The sequence below is a fragment of the Eptatretus burgeri genome, chromosome 14 (genome assembly GCF_056783735.1).
Source record: "Eptatretus burgeri isolate ZD-2024b chromosome 14, Ebu_testis_v1, whole genome shotgun sequence".
Classification (NCBI taxonomy): Eukaryota; Metazoa; Chordata; class Myxini; order Myxiniformes; family Myxinidae; genus Eptatretus; species Eptatretus burgeri.
In genome coordinates, this window is record NC_140974.1 from 32,830,139 (window position 1) to 32,851,688 (window position 21,550).

Here is a 21,550-nt window from a genome sequence, read left to right on the forward strand (position 1 = left end):
CACACACTCAAGACACAACACAGGTAATGATGGCGGTTGAGAAACGTCAAATTACGCGCAGACGTTAACAGAAATAATATATTTTTTAAATAAACCTTTACCTTTAATACAATGTTTTTGTTATATTTTTTTGTCTCAAATTCACCTTCTGAGGTCGTCAACATGTCCAGAAGAGGGTTTTACATTGCAGACGCTGTTTTCGAAGAGTGGCATTACACGCCTCTCAGTCGTGACGGTCTGTCGACGACAGACGTAATGATGTCGGCAAATAACCGATGATGTCATGACGGAATTACGCTTCTCAGCGGTGACGTCACACGTCGCCATGCAAACAAACGTATAAATTAGAAAATCGCACAAAATTCCCAAACGTGTCCGTCTGGCGCGATCTCACATAGCCCATGTTGTTCATTAGACCACAGAGCACCCGCATGCCGAAAGTGGTGACAATCCGTCCAGCAGTTTTGGAGAAGATACTTCAAATTACACGCAGACATTAACAGAAATAATATATTTTTTTTGGATATACTTTTTCTCCTTTAGTTTACATCCTATGGCTGTTGGTTGCATCATTGCTGGGGCCTGGGAGTACAGGATTCGATAATTATATTACATGGTAAAGTTTTATATTAATATATTATATCGTCACCCTCATAACAAAAGTGCCCAAGTCATTTTATTCCAGTTTTTGAGATTTTCTGCCGAAGTCATCTATAGCTATGATGTAATCAGAAGAACGAGAAACAAGATTTGTGTTTCATTGAGCTTCTGACAACTCTGTGCACAAGAAGTCGTGAATAAATATTCGTTGATGAAGAATTGCTGCACTTTTTTGAGTTTTTCTCAAAACTGGAAAAAATGACTGAGCACTTTTGTTATGAGGGTGACGAGACGATATGAGAAACCGGATAAAGGAGCCCAAGTGTTGCCCCGGTGTAAAGACTTCAAGCTACCCCCCTTTCAAGTTACCTCCCGGTAATCTGAAATCGATTTCAAGTTACCCCCGGGGGTAGCCTGAACCCGATTTCATATTACCCCCGCACTTTGACATTACCCCCTCCCTGATTCAGCTGAAATGATAAATTCTTATGCCCACAACTCATGATACGTTTATTGAATAGAACACGTAAAACATACAAGATTGAAAGCTCGTGTCAAAGTCTGGAAACATAAAAAATGTAACAAAAATGTAAATTGTATTGGTGGTGGTGGTTGTATGGCAGCTGAGCTGCCGGGGTCGCTCTCAGTTCTGGAAGCGCAACTGTGTCGCTGATGCAGTGCCCCTCTACCAGTACACACACTGGAACTGGTACTCATTTCATCGACCTCGGAAGGATGTCAGGCTGAGTCAACCCCCCTGGTGTATTAATTCAGCGGCCGACGGACTTGAACTCAAGACCCAAGCATCCCAAGCCGCCACCCGAACCACTGAACCAACACCATGTGGTTGACTCAGACTGTCATCCTTCCGAGGTCGGTGAAATGAGTACCAGTTCCAGTGTGTGTTCTGGGAGAGGGGCACTGCATCAGCGACGCAGTTGCGCTACAAGAAATGATAGCTACCCCGGCAGCGAAGCTGCCATACGACCACCACCACCACAACTAATTGTGAATTAAAAGTAAGCTGTTTTCATTACCTTTCTTATACATTGATTTTATTGCGTTGTTCCGATAATTGTAAATATAGTCTGAGTTGGTTAAAAGATAAACCAGTATGTCTATTTGTATCAACTATATCGAAGAAGGATTTCATAAAAATATGGAAAAAACTATAACTGTATGAGAAATACTGATTTCATTTAATAACAATATTAAAATAAAATCATTCATAATAAAATCAAAAGTCATTGCGAACTCGTTGAAGGTTGTGACGTGGTGAATGATTTTTCCCTCGATAAAATTACTATTTTTTTATTAATAAACATCCATAAATAAATGTTTTGAGGGGGGTAATCTGAAATTGCAGCGGGAAGGATGAAATCGATTTCAGATGACCGGGAGGATCTGGGAGCTTGAAATCTTTCACCGGGGCCCTTTCTGGCCCTTTCTGGCCCTTTCTGGCCCATTCTGGCCCTTTCTGGCCCTTTCTGGCCCTTTCTGGCCCTTTCTGACCCATTCTGACCCTGTTGCTCCCGTTCAATGCCTCATAATATGAAGTACAAAAAGTATTTGTTTCCACATGATCGTGAAAATGACGTCAGACAGTTTTTATTTCATTTTTGAAGCACTTTACCAACAGAAGCAAGATTTAAATGAAACAAGTTCATTTAATAATTTCAGGAAAGGTGGTAAATGGCGACATCGTGTCGGGTGTTGGGGTAAAAGGATTGTGTTTCGCCATAATACCGGGTTATTAGGGTAAGGGGTAAAAGGATTGTGTTTCGCCCTGAGACCGGGCTGCTCCACACCCTCTATTCACGAGCGCTGTCCCACCACTGATCAACACGGGGACTTTGACCTGCTCCGTTACCGGCCTGGGTCGGTTCATCCCTCCTTAGGAGACCTGGAGAGCACAGGACTACCCCCGGCTCCCCATGTCGATGCCGAGCTTGGTATGGACGCCAGATCGACATAGCAAGGTGTGGAGCAGCTGATCCGTCCTCGTGTGATCCCTCAACCCAAGCCTCCGAGAAGCCGGATTACAGGTGCACGCCACTACACCCGGCGATAGATGAATGGATTAATTTATTTATGAATGAATTGCTCGGTTCAGTGGTTGGAAGCGTGAACGGGTTGGTGAATGGACGGACGGCTGTGTCTGTTGTTGGGTACATGTGGAGAAATAATGGGTGAGTGGATGGGTGGATGGTTGCCTTGATGGATGGGGGGTTGGGTGGATCCACAGGTATGGACAGATGAGTGGATGGATGGATGAGTAGATGAATGGATGCCTGGATTGATGACTTGGTGTGGAAGTTTGTGTTGGATATTGCACGAGCAAATATAACCTGTTGCTTCGCTGACAGGAACATTAAGGGTGGGCGGGGGGGGGAGAAATAGGGGGAGGGGAAGGGGGAGGGGGAGATGAGGGATAGAGGGGAAAGAGTGTGGGGAGGGGAAGGGGCGTGGGGAGAGGAAAGGAGGATGGGGAGAGGACGGAAGAGACGGGGAGAGAGAGGATGGAGGGAGAGAGTGGAGGGAAGGAGAGAGAGGACAGGGGAGAGAGAGAGAGAGAGGAGGGAGGGAAAGGGATAGAGAAACAGTAAGAGAGAAGAGGATAGGGGAGCGATGAAGGGTGAAAATGAGGAGAGCTGAGAAAGGGGGAAGAGCGAAGAAAGTTGGGGAGGGGGGGATGTTTCCCCCTCAACAACCCCCTTCGGCGATGTCTGCCGTGGCCCAATGGGGAACTGGGACTGGGCTCACGTCAGATCGATGGACAGAACATTAAATTCATTCAAAAACAACCCGGGCAACGCAGGGTGCATTCACCGAGTACATATATATATATATATATATATATATATATATATATATATATATATATATATATATATATATATATATATATATATATATATATATATATATATATATATATATATATATATATATATATATATATATATATATATATATATATATTAGCATATTCGTCCATTTGCCATTTGGAGAACCTGGCAATATAGTATAAGGTTTTTTGGTGGATTTGCTATCCCTTGGGGACCCTGAAGCAATTCAGCTTGGTTGTCCTCGAAACAACTTTGGGCATTTTTTTTAATATGCAAATTAGGGCCACCATTACCGAAAAACCTATTTTCTTCAATATCTTTGCAACTATGCATGATAATGTCACAAAAATGATGTCTCAACCTATGTTTCATGGTCAAGCATTACGATGAAGGCATAAAAAAAAGTTATCACATGTATTTATTTTGTCTGTATCTAAATTAATTGCCGCCATTACCGAAAAAACCTATTTTCTTCAGTATCTTTGCAACTATGAATGATAATGACACAAAAATGTTGTCTCGACCTATATTTTCAGAGTCAAGGATTACGATAATGGCATGCAAAAAGTTATTACATGTATTTATTTTGTCTGTATGTAAATTAATTGCCACCATTACTGAAAAACCAATGTTCTTCAATATATTTGCAACTATGCATGGTAATGTCACAAACATGGTGTCGAGACTTATGTTTTCATGGGCAATGATTACGATAAAGCCATGTAAAAAGTTATCACATGTATATATATATATATATGACATAACTGTGGCGGCTCTCAAAACATAGTCAATTCTCTTTCCAGGTGATCGAGATGGCTAGCGAAACGTGTCTCCTCCTGATCTGCCGTGAGAAGGGACCCCATCAGACAGTCAGAGTCCAAGGCATCAGGACAATGATTCAGCGGAGTAAAGAGAGGGGTGACGATGATGTTCATGTCAAGTTACAGGCCATTTTGGACTCGCAGGGAGAGAATTCATCTGTGGAATGTCATAAGACGTGTTACTGTACTTGCACATCTAAACAGAATGTGGCTAAGTATATAGCCAAGAAAAGGAAAGAAGACTTTTCAAAAACAGAGAGTGAACCAGAGACTAGCAGAGTAAGAAGGTCTCAACTTCCAACGTTTCAATTAAAAAAACATTGTTTGATCTGTGGTGATGACTGTCTTCCTGAAGACCCCAAACACACTGACAGGTGAGAGCGTATAATCCAGTGCGAGACCAGTGATCGCCCTGGTCTTACACCTTTCAAAGATGTACTTTTAGATTTATGTGAGCATAGAAATAATGAATGGGGTAGACAGGTTGGAATCCGCATCAAAGGTGTTCTTTCAGATTTACCTGCCGCATACGCGCAATACCATAAGAAGTGTTATGATGCGTTCATGGTTATTCCTAAGTATACCAATTTGTCATTGAACTCTGATGTAATCAATGATGATGCTCTGAATTCGGTAATTAATGACATGACTGTATGCTAACCAACAACTCTGTACATGGACAGCTATTGAATTACATGATATGTACTGTAGTTTAGGTGGATTGTTATCTTGCAGGCAGATGTTCCAAAATCTCACAAACTATTTAGGTAATGACATTGTCGTTATACGTATGGAGGGTTGTGCCTGAGTTGTAGGGTTTAGGCATCTTGTGGGTAAATCCTTGATGCTGGTCGAGGTTGATTCAGTTGACGAAGATAGTGTGGATGCTGTGGTGAGGCAGGTTAAAGGTGAGGTACGAGCTGTACAGTGCAATAGCGCAAACTATGATCTTGGATAATTCACGTACAACAACACACTCAAACAAACTAGCACCACACTGCTCAAGATAATTTCAGAATTGGTTTTGGGGGGGGGGGGGTGGTTGAAAGTGACAAAAAGTCTCTCAATCTAACCTAAGCTGTACAAAGTCACATCGCAGGCACTAGAACCCAGACAATGCTGGGGCTGGCAGTGATGCTTCATCACAGGTATGGGAGTTCAGATTTGATCAAGCTCCTACATGATCACGGTTTCATAGTGTCCTATGACGAGATCATACGTTTCCGCAAATCAGCTGCAAAATTTGCGGGTGAAAAGAGCAGTGTGCTTCATCAGGCTATGGGCTTGGAATGGAGGGTGGGGCCAATCTTTGGGTGGTTCGACAATTTTGACCTCCCGGTTTCAACTCCCAATGGACGCCGAGAGACCCACGTCATGGCTCATGAGTTCCAGCAGAATCTGGCTGGCATCATAGAGCTGGGTAATGCTTCCTCCTGGAGTTATGAACCTTGTGATCCCACGCCTGCGCAAGACAGCAGCTGCAATTCACCTTACATTCAGGCAAAATATGTACATGTGAAAACTTTTTAAATGTTTTTATCGTAATCATTGACCATGAAAACATAGGTCTAGACACATGTTTGTGACATTACCATGCATAGTTGCAAAGATATTGCAGAAAATAGGTTTTGGGGTCATGGCGGCAATTACTTTACATCCAGACAAAATAAATACATGTAATAACTTTTTGCATGCCTTTATCGTAATCCTTGACCATGAAAACCGAGGTCTAGATCATATTTTTGTGCCATTATCATTCATAGTTACAAAGATACTGAAGAAAATAGGTTTTTCAGTCATGGCGGCAATTAATTTACATACAGACAAAATAAATACATGTGATAACTTTTTATATGCCTTTATCGCAATCCTTTACTATGAAAACGTCGGTCGAGACAGCATTTTTGTGACATTATCATTCATAGTTGCAAAGATATTGAAGAAAATAGGTTTTTTGGGAATGGTGGCCCGAATTTGCGTATTAAAAAAATTGCCCAAAGTTGGTCCGAGGACAACCAAGCTGAATTTCTTCAGAGACCCAGTGGGAGAGCAAATCCACTTTAAAACTTTGTACTATAGACGACTGCAAGGTCCGCTATTGAACTCATAAGGATGGCAAATGGACAACACTGTATACCCGTGCTCCGCACGGAGTTGAATGGGTGGCAAAAGGTGGATGAGGCATAAATAACAGTTGATGTTATGGGAAACTGGGGAGGGTGTCATTGGGGATGTGATGCCCTATGGTTACCTGTCCTTAGTTTTGTAAAGGACCTCCCTGTAGATGACATTTTGAGTGAGTGTCTTGTTGCTGAATAGTCCTCGTGAGGAATTATTGTCCACTTTGATAGATATATTGGAGTAACCTCTTGCACATGAAAATGCAACAGAAAGTTGGCCATGGGAGAACACAGGGGCTGGGAGGTATATTCCGAGTTTGTCAAATGTTTGGCCCTGGGATTTGTTTATGGTCATCGAGTATGCGAGTCTGACTGGAAATTGCATCCTCTGCAGTGTGACTGGAAGGTTGGCGTCTGATGGGGCAAATTTAACATGAGATAGGCCTAGCCCGAGACTGAACAGGAGCAGTGGAGGGTGACCGAGAATCAGAATGCAAATTTCAATGAAATGCACTTTTTGGCGCAGATCCGACGATCGAACACCGCTGGACGCTTTAATTTGAAGATCACACACTCAAGACACAACACAGGTAATGATGGCGGTTGAGAAACGTCAAATTACGCGCAGACGTTAACACAAATAATATATTTTTTAAATAAACCTTTACCTTTAATACAATGTTTTTGTTACATTGTTTGTCTCAAATTCACCTTCTGAGGTCGTCAGCATGTGCAGAAGAGGGTTTTACATTGCAGACGCTGTTTTCGAAGAGTGGCATTACACGCCTCTCAGTCGTGACGGTCTGTCGACGACAGACGTAATGATGTCGGCAAATAACCGATGATGTCATGACGGAATTACGCCTCTCAGCGGTGACGTCACACGTCGCCATGCAAACAAACGTAAAAATTAGAAAATCGCACAAAATTCCCAAACGTGTCCGTCTGGCGCGATCTCACATAGCCCATGTTGTTCATTAGACCACAGAGCACCCGCATGCCGAAAGTGGCGACAATCCATCCGGCAGTTTTGGAGAAGATACTTCAAATTACACGCAGACATTAACAGAAATAATATATATTTTTTTGGATATACTTTTTCTCCTTTCGTTTGCATCCGATGGCTGTTGGTTGCATCATTGCTGGGGCCTGGGAGTACAGGATTCGATAATTATATTACATGGTAAAGTTTTATATTAATATATTATATCGTCACCCTCATAACAAAAGTGCCCAAGTCATTTTATTCCAGTTTTTGAGATTTTCTGCCGAAGTCATCTATAGCCATGATGTAATCAGAAGAACGAGAAACAAGATTTGTGTTTCATTGAGCTTCCGACAACTCTGTGCACAAGAAGTCGTGAATAAATATTCGTTGATGAAGAATTGCTGCAGTATTTTGAGTTTTTCTCAAAACTTGAAAAAATGACTGAGGGACTTTTGTTATGAGGGTGACGAGACGATATGAGAAACCGGATAAAGGAGCCCAAGTGTTGCCCCGGTGTAAAGACTTCAAGCTACTCCCCTTTCAAGTTACCTCCCGGTAATCTGAAATCGATTTCAAGTTACCCCCGGGGGTAGCCTGAACCCGATTTCATATTACCCCCGCACTTTGACATTACCCCCCTCCCTGATTCAGCTGAAATGATAAATTCTTATGCCCACAACTCATGATACGTTTATTGAATAGAACACGTAAAACATACAAGATTGAAAGCTCGTGTCAAAGTCTGGAAACATAAAAAATGTGACAAAAATGTTAATTGTATTGGTGGTTGTGGTTGTATGGCAGCTGAGCTGCCGGGGTCGCTCTCAGTTCTGGAAGCGCGACTGTGTCGCTGATGCAGTGCCCCTCTACCAGTACACACACTGGAACTGGTACTCATTTCGTCGATCTCGGAAGGATGACAGGCTGAGTCAACCCCCCTGGTGTATTAATTCAGTGGCCGACAGGGCTTGAACTCAGAACCCGAGGATCCCAAGTCGCCACACGAACCACTGAACCCACACCAGGGGGTTGACTCAGCCTGTCATCCTTCCGAGATCGACGAAATGAGTACCAGTTCCAGTGTGTGTACTGGTAGAGGGGCACTGCATCAGCGACACAGTTGCGCTTCAAGAAATGATAGCTACCCCGGCACCTCAGCTGCCATACGACCACCGCCACCACAACTCATTGTTAATTAAAAATAAGCTGTTTTCATTACCTTTCTTATACATTGATTTTATTGCGTTGTTACCATCATTGTAAATATAGTCTGAGTTGGTTAAAAAAATAAACCAGTATGTCTATTTGTATCAACTATATCGAAGAAGGATTTCATAAAAATATGGCAAAAACTATAACGATGAGAAATACTGATTTCAATTAATAACAATATTAAAATAAAATCATTCATAATAAAATCAAAAGTCATTGCAAACTCTTCAAAGGATGTCACGTGGTCAATAGTTTTTCCCTAATTTGCATTCAATATCAATTAAATTACTATTTTTTGAAATAAACATACATAAATAAATGTTTTGAGGGGGGTAATCTGAAATTGTAGGGGAAAGGATGAAATCGATTTCAGATTACCAGGAGGATCTGGTGGCTTGAAGTCTTTACACCGGGGCCCTTTCTGGCCCATTCTGACCCATTCTGGCCCTTTCTGGCCCTTTCTGGCCCATTCTGGCCCTTTCTGGCCCTTTCTGGCCCATTCTGACCCATTCTGACCCATTCTGACCCTGTTGCTCCCGTTCAATGCCTCACAATATGAAGTACAAAAAGTATTTGTTTCCACATGATCGTGAAAATGACGTCAGACAGTTTTTATTTCATTTTTGATGCACTTTACCAACACAAGCAAGATTTAAATGAAACAAGTTCATTTAATAATTTCAGGAAAGGTGGTAAATGGCGACATCGTGTCGGGTGTTGGAGCAAAAGGATTGTGTTTCGCCTGGACACCGGGTTATTAGGGTAATGGGGTAAAAGGATTGTGTTTCGCCATGATACCGGGTTATTATGGTAATGGGGTAAAAGGATTGTGTTTCGCCATGATACCGAGTTATTAGGGTAAGGGGTAAAAGGATTGTGTTTCGCCCTGAGACCGGGTTATTAGGGTAAGGGGTAAAAGGATTGTGTTTCGCCCTGAGACCGGGTTATGAGGGTAAGGGGGGTAAAAGGATTGTGTTTCGCCCTGAGACCGGGCCGCTCCACACCCTCTATTCACGAGCGCTGTCCCACCACTGATCAACACGGGGACTTTGACCTGCTCCGTTACCGGCCTGGGTCGGTTCATCCCTCCTTAGGAGACCTGGAGAGCACAGGACTACCCCCGGCTCCCCATGTTGATGCCGAGCTTGGTGTGGACACCCGATCGACATAGCGAGGTGTGGAGCAGCTGATCCGTCCTCGTGCGATCCCTCAACCCAAGCCTCCGAGAAGCCGGATTACAGGTGCACGCCACTACACCCGGCGATAAATCAATGGATTAATTTATTTGTGAATGAATTGCTCGGTTCACTGGTTGGAAGCGTGAACGGGTTGGTGAATGGACGGACGGCTGTGTCTGTTGTTGGGTACATGTGGAGAAATAATGGGTGAGTGGATGGGTGGATGGTTGCCTTGATGGATGGGGGGTGGGTGGATCCACAGGTATGGATAGATGAGTGGATGGATGGATGGATGGATAAGTGGATGTATGTATGCGTGGATGGATGACTTGGTGTGGAAGTTTGTGTTATAGATTGCACGAGCAAATATAACCTGTTGCTTCGCTGATAGGAACATTAAGGGGGGGAGAAATAGGGGGAAGGGAAGGGGAGGTGGAGATAGGGGAGGGAGAGAAAAGGGAGGGGAGGGTTAGAGGAGGAAGGGTGCGGGGAGGGGAAGGGGGATGGGGAGAGGAAAGGGGGATGGGGAGAGGACGGAGGAGACGGGGAGAGAGAGGATGGAGGGAGAGAGTGGAGGGGAAGGGGGATGGGGAGAGGAAAGGGGGATGGGGAGAGGACGGAGGAGACGGGGAGAGAGAGGATGGAGGGAGAGAGTGGAGGGAAGGAGAGAGAGGACGGGGAGAGAGAGTAGGGAGGGAAAGGGATGGAGACACAGTAAGAGAGAAGAGGGGTGGGGGAGCTTTGAGGGGTGAAAATGAGGAGAGCTGAGAATGGGGGAAGAGCAAAGAAAGTGGTTGGGGGGGGGGGGTTCTGGAGAGTAATGCCTCACCATACAAGCTCAGAAGGGGGGCGAGGAGGATGGGGGAGAGAGGAGTGGGGTGATGTGGGAGGGGAGGAGGTTTGGGAGGAGGTAAGTATGAGGGGAGGGGTTCTCAACTTGCATTTGGTAGTGAGACTGGTGGAGAAGTAGTTGACAGGGAGTGGTAGTACAGGATTGAACGTAATGGGGTACATTAAAACAGCACATAAATATAGCACGAGAGACCGCTGGGAGATGTCCATGGGGGTGTAGAGGGGAAGGGGTTTGGGAGGTGATAAGCATGAGAGTTTGGTGGGGGGGTAGGTAGCGTGAGGGAAAGGGAAGGCAGCATGAGGGGGAAAAATGTGGTGTGAGGGGAAGGGACAGTAGTGTGAGGGGAGGGGACGGGAAGGCAGCATGAGGGGAGTGGAAGGGAAGGGAAGGACAATAAAACATTCCCAAACAGCAACATTTTGTTTTTAACAACCGCGTTCCATATAAAACTGGGTGAGAGTATTTAAAACCCATGCTGTCAACATTGCAAAGGCCTACCTGCATGCATGCATGAATGCTCACAAATGCAGTGAGCTTTGCAGTCGGCTCACTCAGATCTGATTCATACATGCTATGGGAAAGCAGTTTTAAATTCAAAACAAAACCGTCAGTCCTTCACAGTCCCCTTAACAGAGGGAGAGGGGTGGGGAATAGGGGGAGGCAGAGGCTGGTCGATAGATGGAGAGGGATGGGGTGGGAGGGAGAGGGGTGGGAGGGAGAGAGAGGAAGGGGGAGAGAGAGGAGCGAGGAGGTAGTGAGGAGAGAGTAGGGGTGGGGGAGATAGCAAAGATAGCAGCAAGGAGGGAAGAGCGAGGGCACAGCAGACGTCACCATAGATTCCAGGAGGGGGGAGTGAGGAGGAAGTGGGGGGGGAGAGGAGGGGAGAGAGGAGGGAAGTGTGAAGGGGTTTTTTGGGGAGGTAAGCATGAGGGGAGAGGCATTGTGAGTGCAAGAGAATGCAGTGTGGGAAGGGAAGGCAGCGTGAGTTTAAGGGAAGGGAAGATAGCATGAGGGGAAGGGAAGGTTGCATGAGGGACAGATAAGGGAAAGCAGTGTGAGGGGAGGGCAAAGGAATGGTGATAAAATGTGCCCAAACAGCAATATTTTCTTTTTAACCACTGGGTTCCATATAAAACCAGGCGGGAGCATTTAAACCCCATGCTATCTACCTGGCAAAGGTTTGCACATGCAGCGACCTATGCACCCCTCCGGTCAGCACACTCCAAATCTGATTCGTACATGTAATGCTACACATTGGGGAAGCAGTTTTAAATTCAAAACTAATCCGTCAGTGCTTAACAGTCCCCTTAACAGAGGGAGAGGGGAGGGGTGGGAGAGGGATGCGAGAGAGAGGAAGGAGGGAGGAAAATTGGGGGGGGGGGAGGGGTCAGAGCGAGAGAGAGGGAGAGGGTTTGGAGAGAGGGAGAGGAGTCAGAGAGGGAGAAGGGTGGGAGGGAGAGAGGTGGGAGATGGGTGCCAGAGGGAGGTGGCGGAGATAGTGTGGAGAGGGGAGTGGGAGAGGAGAGGGGAGGATGAGAGGGGTGATCCCGGCAGATGTGACGTCCAGTTTAAGGTCCATCCAATAGACAGAACACACATTGATGAATCACTCTTCCTAGGAAACACCAGGATGACAGTTTATGTCTGTGTCGGGATTTGAACCCTGGCTAGGCAAGTTAGAGCAAGCGTGCGTGCCTCTTGGCGTTTCATTTCTTTGTAACAACTGAAAATATTTTTTACTCATCGTACGTTATCATTTCATTTATTTTGACTTCCTCACTCCGGAGATGTCCCCATCGACGCGGTATTGCCAACGAAGTATGAAGAGGGATCGCCAAGTGGCTTCAACATTCAAGCAAGCAATCCAACGAAATGGTTGAAGAAACTTTTAAAAACGAAACGTTTACTCTTTTATATGTATCATGAAAGAAAATAATACGAAAAGGGGTAACAACATGTAAAATAATATTGCACATTTTCAGCGAGTCAGCAATCGCCCAACGCACCACCGATGCACTGCAGAACAATGTGGGGAAACACAGGCAAGTGGCCCCTGAACTTTGTTCAAGTCGATCAATATACAGTATTCAGTGACAGGGTGAGTCTTGTAGAATGCTCGCCAAGTGGCTGAAGCACTCCAACAAAACAGTTGATAAGGAATGGCTCGCTTGGCAAGCAATTAGTGATCGCTGCTCCGTCATATTAAACACCTCCCGGAGATGCCTGAAAGGTCAATCTATGTCCGAATTGGACAAAAGAACACTTTTTCGGAGTTGGAACTGCTACTTAGTTCATTTCTGGAGCTAAAATTGTGTAATTCTAGTTAGTTTAAGAGATTCTCGAGGTTATCAAATGTGGGGAAATGAAATAAAGCAACAGACGCTGGCGTCTCTTGGCGTTTATAAGCATTGCAATGTACCCAGCGAGTCATTGGTATGGTGATCAGGCATTCGATGATATGAATGAGGAAAGTGAAAAAAAAATTATCATTAAGAAATCGTTGTGGCCTACTCCAAGTCAAGGCATTGTTGAGTAGGCCCAAAAAAATTAGTGAATTGACACCCCATCGATGGAGAGCGAGGTGTCCGAAGATGCACATGATGAAATGATGAAGGATATAATTAAATATGGCCATTCATTATCTTCAAAAGGGATGTTTTCATTCACCCAAACACCCAATTTTCATTCATGCACTTCCTTGGTTTAGCATATTGTGCTTTACGGGAATGGGCAGTTGCCTGCCCCTGAGCGGGAGCGAGGTTGGGCTTCCGTGAGGGGGCAGGGGGAGCATAGCGAGCAAGATGGCGGCTGGCCTGAAGTTCGTGTGTTGAGCGTTGATTAAATGCTTTGCGTTCATCGGACTAGCCTTCGTGTGATACATTTCAGTTGGCGACGAGGATAAATCAGCAAGTATTTGAACCTTCTGTGGATTATTTTCTGGTGAATCATGGCGGAATTCGGCAAGATTATTGAATTTAATGCGGACACTGAAGACTGGGCACAAGACATAGAGCAGCTCGGCCAGTACTTCATCGCTAATGATATTGAAGATGCAGGAAAACAACGCTGGCCTGTTTTACTCAGTGTTTGTGGAACTCAAACGTATAGTCTCATTCATATTCTTGTGTCACCGGCCAAACCGTCTGACAAAACTTTCAAGGAACTCTGTGATCTAATTTGAGAACACCTTCATCCAAAACCGTCCCCGATTGTTGAAATATTCAAATTCAATTCGATGTTTCAGAAACCGAGACAATCAATCGCAGTCCACAAAGGTCTGTACATGTTGATGATCTGATGCACGTGTCTGAGTACTGTGAGTTTGGGGTGACACTGGAGGAAATGCTCAGTGATAGATTCGTGTGTGGTGTCTAAGATGAGTGCATTCAACGTCGATTGATGTCAGAAAGGGGATTTAGATTTCAGAAAAGCATTGGACATAGCTCAAGGCATGAAGGTTGCTGCTAAAAAGGCAACAGATATTCAGGCAATGAATGCCTCTGCTTTTCCCCAAGAGAGTAGAAGAAAATGTACTTCAAGTTCAGGCCTATAACCACTAGAACAAACAGTCGAGGAGTATGGCCAGCACTGGGAACCTCGATATCTGCGAGCATGGCCAACACTGGGAGTATGGCCAACACTGGGAACCATGATATCTGGAAGCACGGCCAGCACTGGGAACTCTGATATCTGGGACACCCAACGCAGGAGTAGGGGGCAAGGTTCAAATGGAAATTCTCCCGATGTTCCGGATGTCTAGTACATTCCATTTCAGGATTCCGAGTGCAATTACTATAACCGTGTGGGGCATATTGCCAAGGCACGTAGAAAGAAGAAGAAAAAGTCCAGTTAGCCAATTTGGAAACAGGAAGGGCAACATACAACGAATGTGGTGCAGCATTATTCTGAAGTCAATGATGGGGAGGTTTCGGAAAACGTTTATTCCATGTGTAGTATCAGTTTGGTAAATAGGAGATTTCACCCCCTGGAAGCAGAATTTGAAGTAGATGGGAAAAATGTCAAAGTGCAAATTGAAACTGGAACCTCCATTTCAGTGATGAGTGCCACGTCTTTCAAAGGCATTTGGCCTAATCTCCATTGGTGCGCAAATCTGGGGCTGTTCTATGCACTTACACGGGGTAGCTGATCAAAGTGGTTGGAACTATAGATGTTGATGTTCAATACAGTGGCCAGAGATCCACCGTACCTCTCATGATCGTGGATGGTGTCGGCCCAAGTCTCGTGGGGCGGGATTGGCTGAAGGTGTTCAAGTTGAAATGGGCCGAGATTTGCCACATTGGGGTATCAGCATCCCACAAGCCTGTGGTGGATCAGTACCGAGAGGTTTTACAGAGCGGACTCGGCAGAGTGAAGAACAACGTGACTGCCAAAATTCATATGGATCCATGAGCTCAGCTAAAGTTTTTCAAACTGCGGCTTGTGCCCTATGCCATGAAGGGGAAAGTCGACCTTGAGCTTGAGTGCCTACAGAAGGAATGAATTTTAGAACCAGCAGAGTTCTCAGACTGGGCAGCTCCAATTGTGCTTGTCCTAAAATGTGATGGCCAAGTCTGCATTTGTGGTGATTATAAGCGAACTGTAAATCAAGTGACAAGACAAGACAGCTATCCGATTCCACGGATTGATTAGTATACCACTTTAAATGGAGGACAGACTTTCATGAAGCTTGATCTTAGCGGTGCTTTCTTGCAATTACCTTTGGATGAAGCATCAAAGGATTGCAGAACCATAAATACTCATCGCAGCCTTTTCATACATATCTGTCCCCCCCCCCCCCCCGCTGGGGATCTTCTTATAACCCTCCTTCTTCCAGTGCAGTATGGAGGACACCCTTCTGCAGGGCATTCCACACGTTCGTGTCTATATTGATGACATTAATTTCAGGGGACATTGAGGCTGACCATTTAAAAAATCTGGATGCAGTACTCTGGAGGCTGTCAGGTGTGGGGATGACTGTGCACAAGGAAAAATGTGTTTTCGAAGCCAAGGAGGTGGAGTATATGGGCTACAGAATCGATGCAGAGGGACTGCACCTGCAGTTGGCAAGGTTTAAACAGTGTTTGAAGTGCCAGTTCCCAGGGATGTGTCAGAACTGAAGTCCTACCTGTGGCTCTTGAATTGTTATGGGTGCTTTCTACCCAACCTGTCAACAGTACTTGCACCACTCCATGCTATGCCACCAAGAAAGGTGACATGGAAGTGGGGTCGAGAGCAAGATGATTCATTCAGGACTTCCAAACAACTGTTAAGTTCTTCCAAGGTTCTCATGCATTATGATGCAAAGAAATATCTACTACTACTTCACCATATGGTGTTGGGACAGTGTTGTCTCGTATGCCAGATGGAACAGAAAAACCCATCACTTTTGCTTCGTGCAGCCTGGCATCAACTGAGAAAAAATACTCCCAGCTTGAGAAAGTGGGCTTAACAGTGTTTTATGTGGAAAAGAAATTCCACTCGTACCTTTTTGCTCGGTCTTTTCAAAATAACAATGATCACAAGCCACTGCAGACTTTATTCAGAAGAAGGATAATAATCCTTTCGGGGAGCTCCTGCTGTGGGGGAAAGTGAACCATCACCTCCTGTGGCATCATCAGAAGAGGTGGTGCTCCATCACTCTTCTCACTCCTGAAGACCTCCTCTCCAACTGGATTTGTGATCATTATTTAAGAGTTTTGGGAATTAACTTTCCACGAAGATTTGGTTTTTATTATTATGCTAATTTTGAGCATTATTTTCATTTTTATTTAGTTATTTAGTTTTGTATATGATGTCGAGGCTCGTATGATGTTGGTGCTAAAGGCAAACTGCAATTGTTTGACAAGGTAGTCAATGGTATTGCTTGTTTATTTGTGGTTACAAAAAGGAAAAGGGATAAACAGTATGGGGTTTAATGTATTTTTGACATGAATAGTTGATCATTATCAATGTCTTTGAAGACTTGGGATGTTGGGGTTGGGATTTATGAACTCCATGTTTCTTCACAAATCATGGGTGTTTTTCATAGGGGCACCTTCTATTATGAGTGCATTTGGAAGTGAGTTAGATTTGCTAGTACAAGGTGAAAAAGGAAGGAATGTAGAATAATGTGCTTTACGCTAATGGGCAGTTGCCCCCGAGCGGGAGCGTGGTTCAGCTTCTGTGAGTGGGGCAGGCGGGAGCGGAGTGAGCAAGATGGTGGCTGGCCTGAAGTTCGTGTGTTGAGCTGTGATTAAATGCTTTGCCTTCATTGGACCAGCATTAGTGTGATATATTTCACTTGGAGTTTTCTAAGTTTGCATGAAAAGTTTCAGGCTGCTCGGTTTCATGGTTATGGAGTTATGGAGGACACACACACACACACACACACACACACACACACACACACACACACACACACACACACACACGCACGCACGCACGCGCACGCGCACGCGCACGCACACGCACACGCACACGCACACGCACGCACGCACGCACGCACGCGCACGCGCACGCACACGCACACACACACACACACACGCACGCACGCGCACACGCACACACACATGCACACACATACACATCTATTCGTATAGATACAACACTTTATCTTTCAAATCGATTAACAAAACTAATTAGATCAAAAATTTTAGCCACAACTCTTGTTTTCTCCTTTTAATGAAGATATTGTTCAATATTTTAATTCCTATTGATCTCTCAAGACCTGATTGACGGCAGTAGATCTGGACCTCTTGTGCTGATGCTGGAGGATAGCTGGGTGATTCTGCACGATGTTAAGGTGAAGTGCAGTCCTTGTTGGTGTTCTTTCGACGGTTAAACAGGAACGCTGCACAAGACCTGGGCAGATCAATGAGCAAGTGTAACACAATCTCGATAAGTCAGTCCAACCATGATTTCCTTTTGCTTACTTAGTAGATATTTAAAGGGCTCTTTTATATTTTATACATTTAAATATTTAAATCCTCAACCCAACCTCCACCAACCCCAAGTCCAAAAGCCCCCTCCCACCGAAAGTCCTCAACATCAGAGGATGTGGCTTTGTCACCCTGAATCTGGGGAAGTTCAAACAAAGAATATAAGTTTGGGGGGGGGGGGGTGACGGAATTGTGAGGCCCGTGTCTCAGAGGATTGGACTTGTTAACCGCCTGCGAGTGTATGTTCGACCTGGGCTGGGGAATTCTCCGGGTTGGGTTCGAAGAGCTGCTAGTAGGCTGCATGAACACAGATGAAAGGGCAGAGCTGGAGGCTCCCAATCCCGTGACCATTCCCCTGGATGGTGAGGCAATACTGCCGATGCAATGGCAGCCTCACCCGACCGGACGGGTGCCCTCTGGCCTGGTGGAACTGCTGGCGGGACAGCCAGTCCAGGATTTAGTCATGGGCCCAACTCTTGTGAACACCACAGGCTCCGTTCTGGCAGTCAGAGTAATTAACCTTTGTACAGAACCACATACTATTAAGGTAGCAGGCTGTAACCCAGTTACAAACAGTGTGGAAGTGAGAGATGAAAACATCCATCTGGTCCGACACCAGAGGGAGTCTCGAGAGATCAATTGGAATTGGCTCGATTCCATTGGTGAGATATGTAGTAGCGTAGATTTAGCGGCCCAGCGAGAGGGCTTACACAAATTAATCAATCATCCTTTCAACATTTTTTTCTTCATCTCACGAGGACATTGGACATGCGGGCCTGGTAAAACATCAGACAAACACCGGTGTGGTCTGGCCTATTCGTCAGCCTGCCTCACGGTTCTCCTGGAGCAAGAGGAAGGAAGCTGACGAGCAGGTAGAAAAGATGCTTCATGCAGGTGTCTTTGAGTCCTTGGATAGTCCTTGGATGTCACTGGTTGTGCTGGTTAAAATAGGAAAGCAAGCAGATCAAGCGACGTCCGGATGTGGTCGGGAGCAGTACGCAGTTGATAAAAGTCTGAACCAGAGTCCAGAACAAAGCAGGCCTGGGACTGAGAGAGTAAACAAGTTGGTGTCTAGAGAACAAGCTGGTGTCGGGAGAACAAGCTGGTGCCTGGAGAACAAGCCAGTGTTGGGCTAACAAGCTGTGTCTGGAGAACAAGTTGGTGTCTGGAAAGAAAGTGAGGGCGAGTGAGGTCCAGTGCCAGACTGAAGGGCAGATGCAGCAGAGTTCCCAGGTGTGTAATCAAACACATGACTCATACAAATTTTCTCTTGCTGTCTCTACTCTACCTTGTACCCTTTGGATGCATGAACAATCAACGAAAGCTCCAACTGTCCTTTTCAGGGCTCATTGATTGCTGCATCTCACACCATTTAATCGAATGTCACACGCATTCACCCTCGCAGTCCTCAATGTACGTTACATTCCACCTCCCCCCACCACATTTGGACCCACATGAGCCCGCCGGCTCATGTGCGGGTGAGCAAGGGGTCGCCAATACGCCCCATTTTCTTCTCTCCTATCCCCATTCCTCTTTCTCCTTGTGTTTCCCGGAGTGCCTGTGACACCTGTTCATATCTGCGATAAGTGACTCACGAAGAGGGGGGTTATGTGTTTAGTATAACTATTTCTCTCTTGTGAAACTGCTTGTATGTACGTGCTATTTCTCAATCATTATAAACCATTTCCAAATTGTCCGGTTGTCTGCTTTCATTGGTTAGACGTAGGTGTAACATGGAGTTTAGCCCTACCATTCTAACATTGGGAGTCATTCGTCAACATGCCCACCGACGGTAATGTTCGGCCATATCTTGTTCAAGGTGGCACGTTGGGAAGCACAGCCCTTATCTGGGGAGTTTAATTTGCCGGGAAGGTAAAGCGGGATTTGGACACTGGACCATGTTCGATAGCTGATGGTGTTGTTCTTCAAAGGGCGCTTCTCCGAACAAAACTGATAACAACACCAATGGTAATAGCACAATATTAATGTTCGGACAAAATAATATTAATCGTAATAATATCCCCTCTCCCTAAGGGGATTTCCCTTCTTGGACAAACACCGTGTTACCGCATATAAATAGCTTATCGTGGCATTTCGTTGGGTGAAGAGGAGGAAGACAAGGAAGAGGCCCTCCACAAGTTTAATATACTATAAAGCACAAACACTTATTTTGTGCTTTATGTTTTCTTAACCTTTAAAAATAGTCACCACTGCTGTTTAACACGGTATTTCATCGTGTACTGTTTACTTTAACTTTCTGAACTCTGTGTTGCTCGGTCTTCATTGTGATTGTCTAGTTGGAGATCCCATATGCTTCATTTTTCTTTTCCACAAGCCATTTTCCACATCTCAGCATCATGACCACATTCTCCTCACAAACGCCCCCAAAACCACTTCGGACAGGTTTCATGAATGCCTGAGACAATATATCGCAGCAAAACTCAAGGCTACGGCAGCTCTTCACATTGACGAGGCGTGGGGTGGGGTGTTGGTGGTTGTATGGTGTGAGGTGTGCAGGGGTCCCAACTGTCCCCATCTATCTTTTTCTGTCCTTATCTTATTTTACTTGCCAATCACTCATCTCTCTCTTGCACATCAGATGCATGATGCCGATTTACTGTCAAGTGATGAGTCACTGTTTCGGTTCCAAATGCAGTAATGTCATAGGGGATAATTTGGGAATGTGTGCATGCTGTGATTAATTGTTGTACATATATGTTACTTGATTGTTTTTTTCTCCTTGTAAATACTTGCATTTTGATTACTGCCACTAAAAGTCATTTCCTCAAGTCTTTTTATTCTTCTTCTTCGCCAGGTAACTATCATTTTGTTGGGGCACAGCTGTGCCGCTGATGCTGTGCCCCTCGACCAATACACTTGTACTCATTTTGCCAACCTCAGAATGATGACAGGCTGAGTCAACCCCACCTGATGTTAATTCAGCAGCCAACAGAGCTCAAACTCAGGACGCTAAGATCACAAGCCAGTCACCCTAACCACTAATCCAACACCACCAGGCTTCTGTTCCAATGGCGGCGTAGATCACTGATGTGATATGTTTGGCCAGCACTAAATGGTTATCTAAGTTAGAATCTCAGGCACAGTCACTCTCGGTTGACTGACTAAGGTCTGTTGCATGACTGCAAGCAAGGTACGTGCTCACACTCGAGGTTTTGCATGTGGTAACACAACTCTGGGCGTGGGATCCCGCATGAACTTCTGGGACGACTGGCGATCTTGGTCTCCTAAAGACACTCTATCCTCTTGGAGTTATCCAGACAATATATATATATATATATATATATATATATATATATATATATATATATATATATATATATATATATATATGTATATATATATATATATATATATATATATATACTGACCTGCCTGCGGTGAGATATATATATATATGCCTGGTGATATATATAAATCTATATATATCAGATATATTTATATATATCAGATATATATAAATGCCTGGTGTTGGCGCAGTGGTAAGGGCAGTGGCTTGGGACCCAAGAGGTCCTGAGTTCAAGCCCCGTTGGGACACTGAATTAATATATGTATGTATATGTATATATATGTATATGTGTATATATATATATATATATATATATATATATATATATATATATATATATATATATATATATAAACCAAGTCGAAAACACCAGGGGGTTGACTCAGCCTGCCATCCTTCCGAGGTCGGCGAAATGAGCACCAGTTGTACTGGGCCCGGTGTATGCCCCGGTTAGAATAGGTGTACCATATCCCTGTGTGTCGTAAGAGGCGACCAGGGTTGCGTCAGGAAGGGCATCCGGCGTAAAAACCTATGCCAAATCATTATGCGGACAACAAAACGAGACAGTTGGTCCGCTGTGGCGACCCCTAACGGGAGCAAGCCGAAAGAGGAAGAAGAAGAAGAAGAAGATATATATATATATATATATTTATATATACACACACACACATATATCTCTGTATGTATATATGTATATATATATAT

The 21,550-nt window shown here is 44.7% G+C and overlaps 1 protein-coding gene, 2 non-coding genes and 1 pseudogene across 4 annotated transcripts in view; 1 reads left to right on the forward strand and 3 right to left on the reverse strand.

Moving 5' to 3' along the window:
• Positions 1-2,368: 2,368 nt before the first annotated feature.
• Positions 2,369-2,666, reverse strand: LOC147012923 (signal recognition particle RNA). Its single transcript, XR_015051465.1, has one exon.
• Positions 2,667-4,261: 1,595 nt separating this feature from the next.
• On the forward strand, positions 4,262-5,800 carry LOC147012924 (uncharacterized; annotated as a pseudogene).
• A 3,754-nt stretch (positions 5,801-9,554) lies between these two features.
• On the reverse strand, positions 9,555-9,852 carry LOC147012925 (signal recognition particle RNA). The gene has a single exon (XR_015051463.1).
• Positions 9,853-17,270: 7,418 nt separating this feature from the next.
• LOC147012926 (uncharacterized) overlaps positions 17,271-21,550 on the reverse strand; it is a 49,714-nt gene continuing 45,434 nt past the window's right edge. For both annotated transcript variants that reach the window (XM_085854282.1, XM_085854283.1), the window contains exon 3: positions 17,271-17,461. In XM_085854282.1, the coding sequence (XP_085710408.1) occupies positions 17,398-17,461 (64 nt within the window). In that variant the 3' untranslated portion in view covers positions 17,271-17,397. The remainder of the gene's footprint in view (positions 17,462-21,550) is intronic.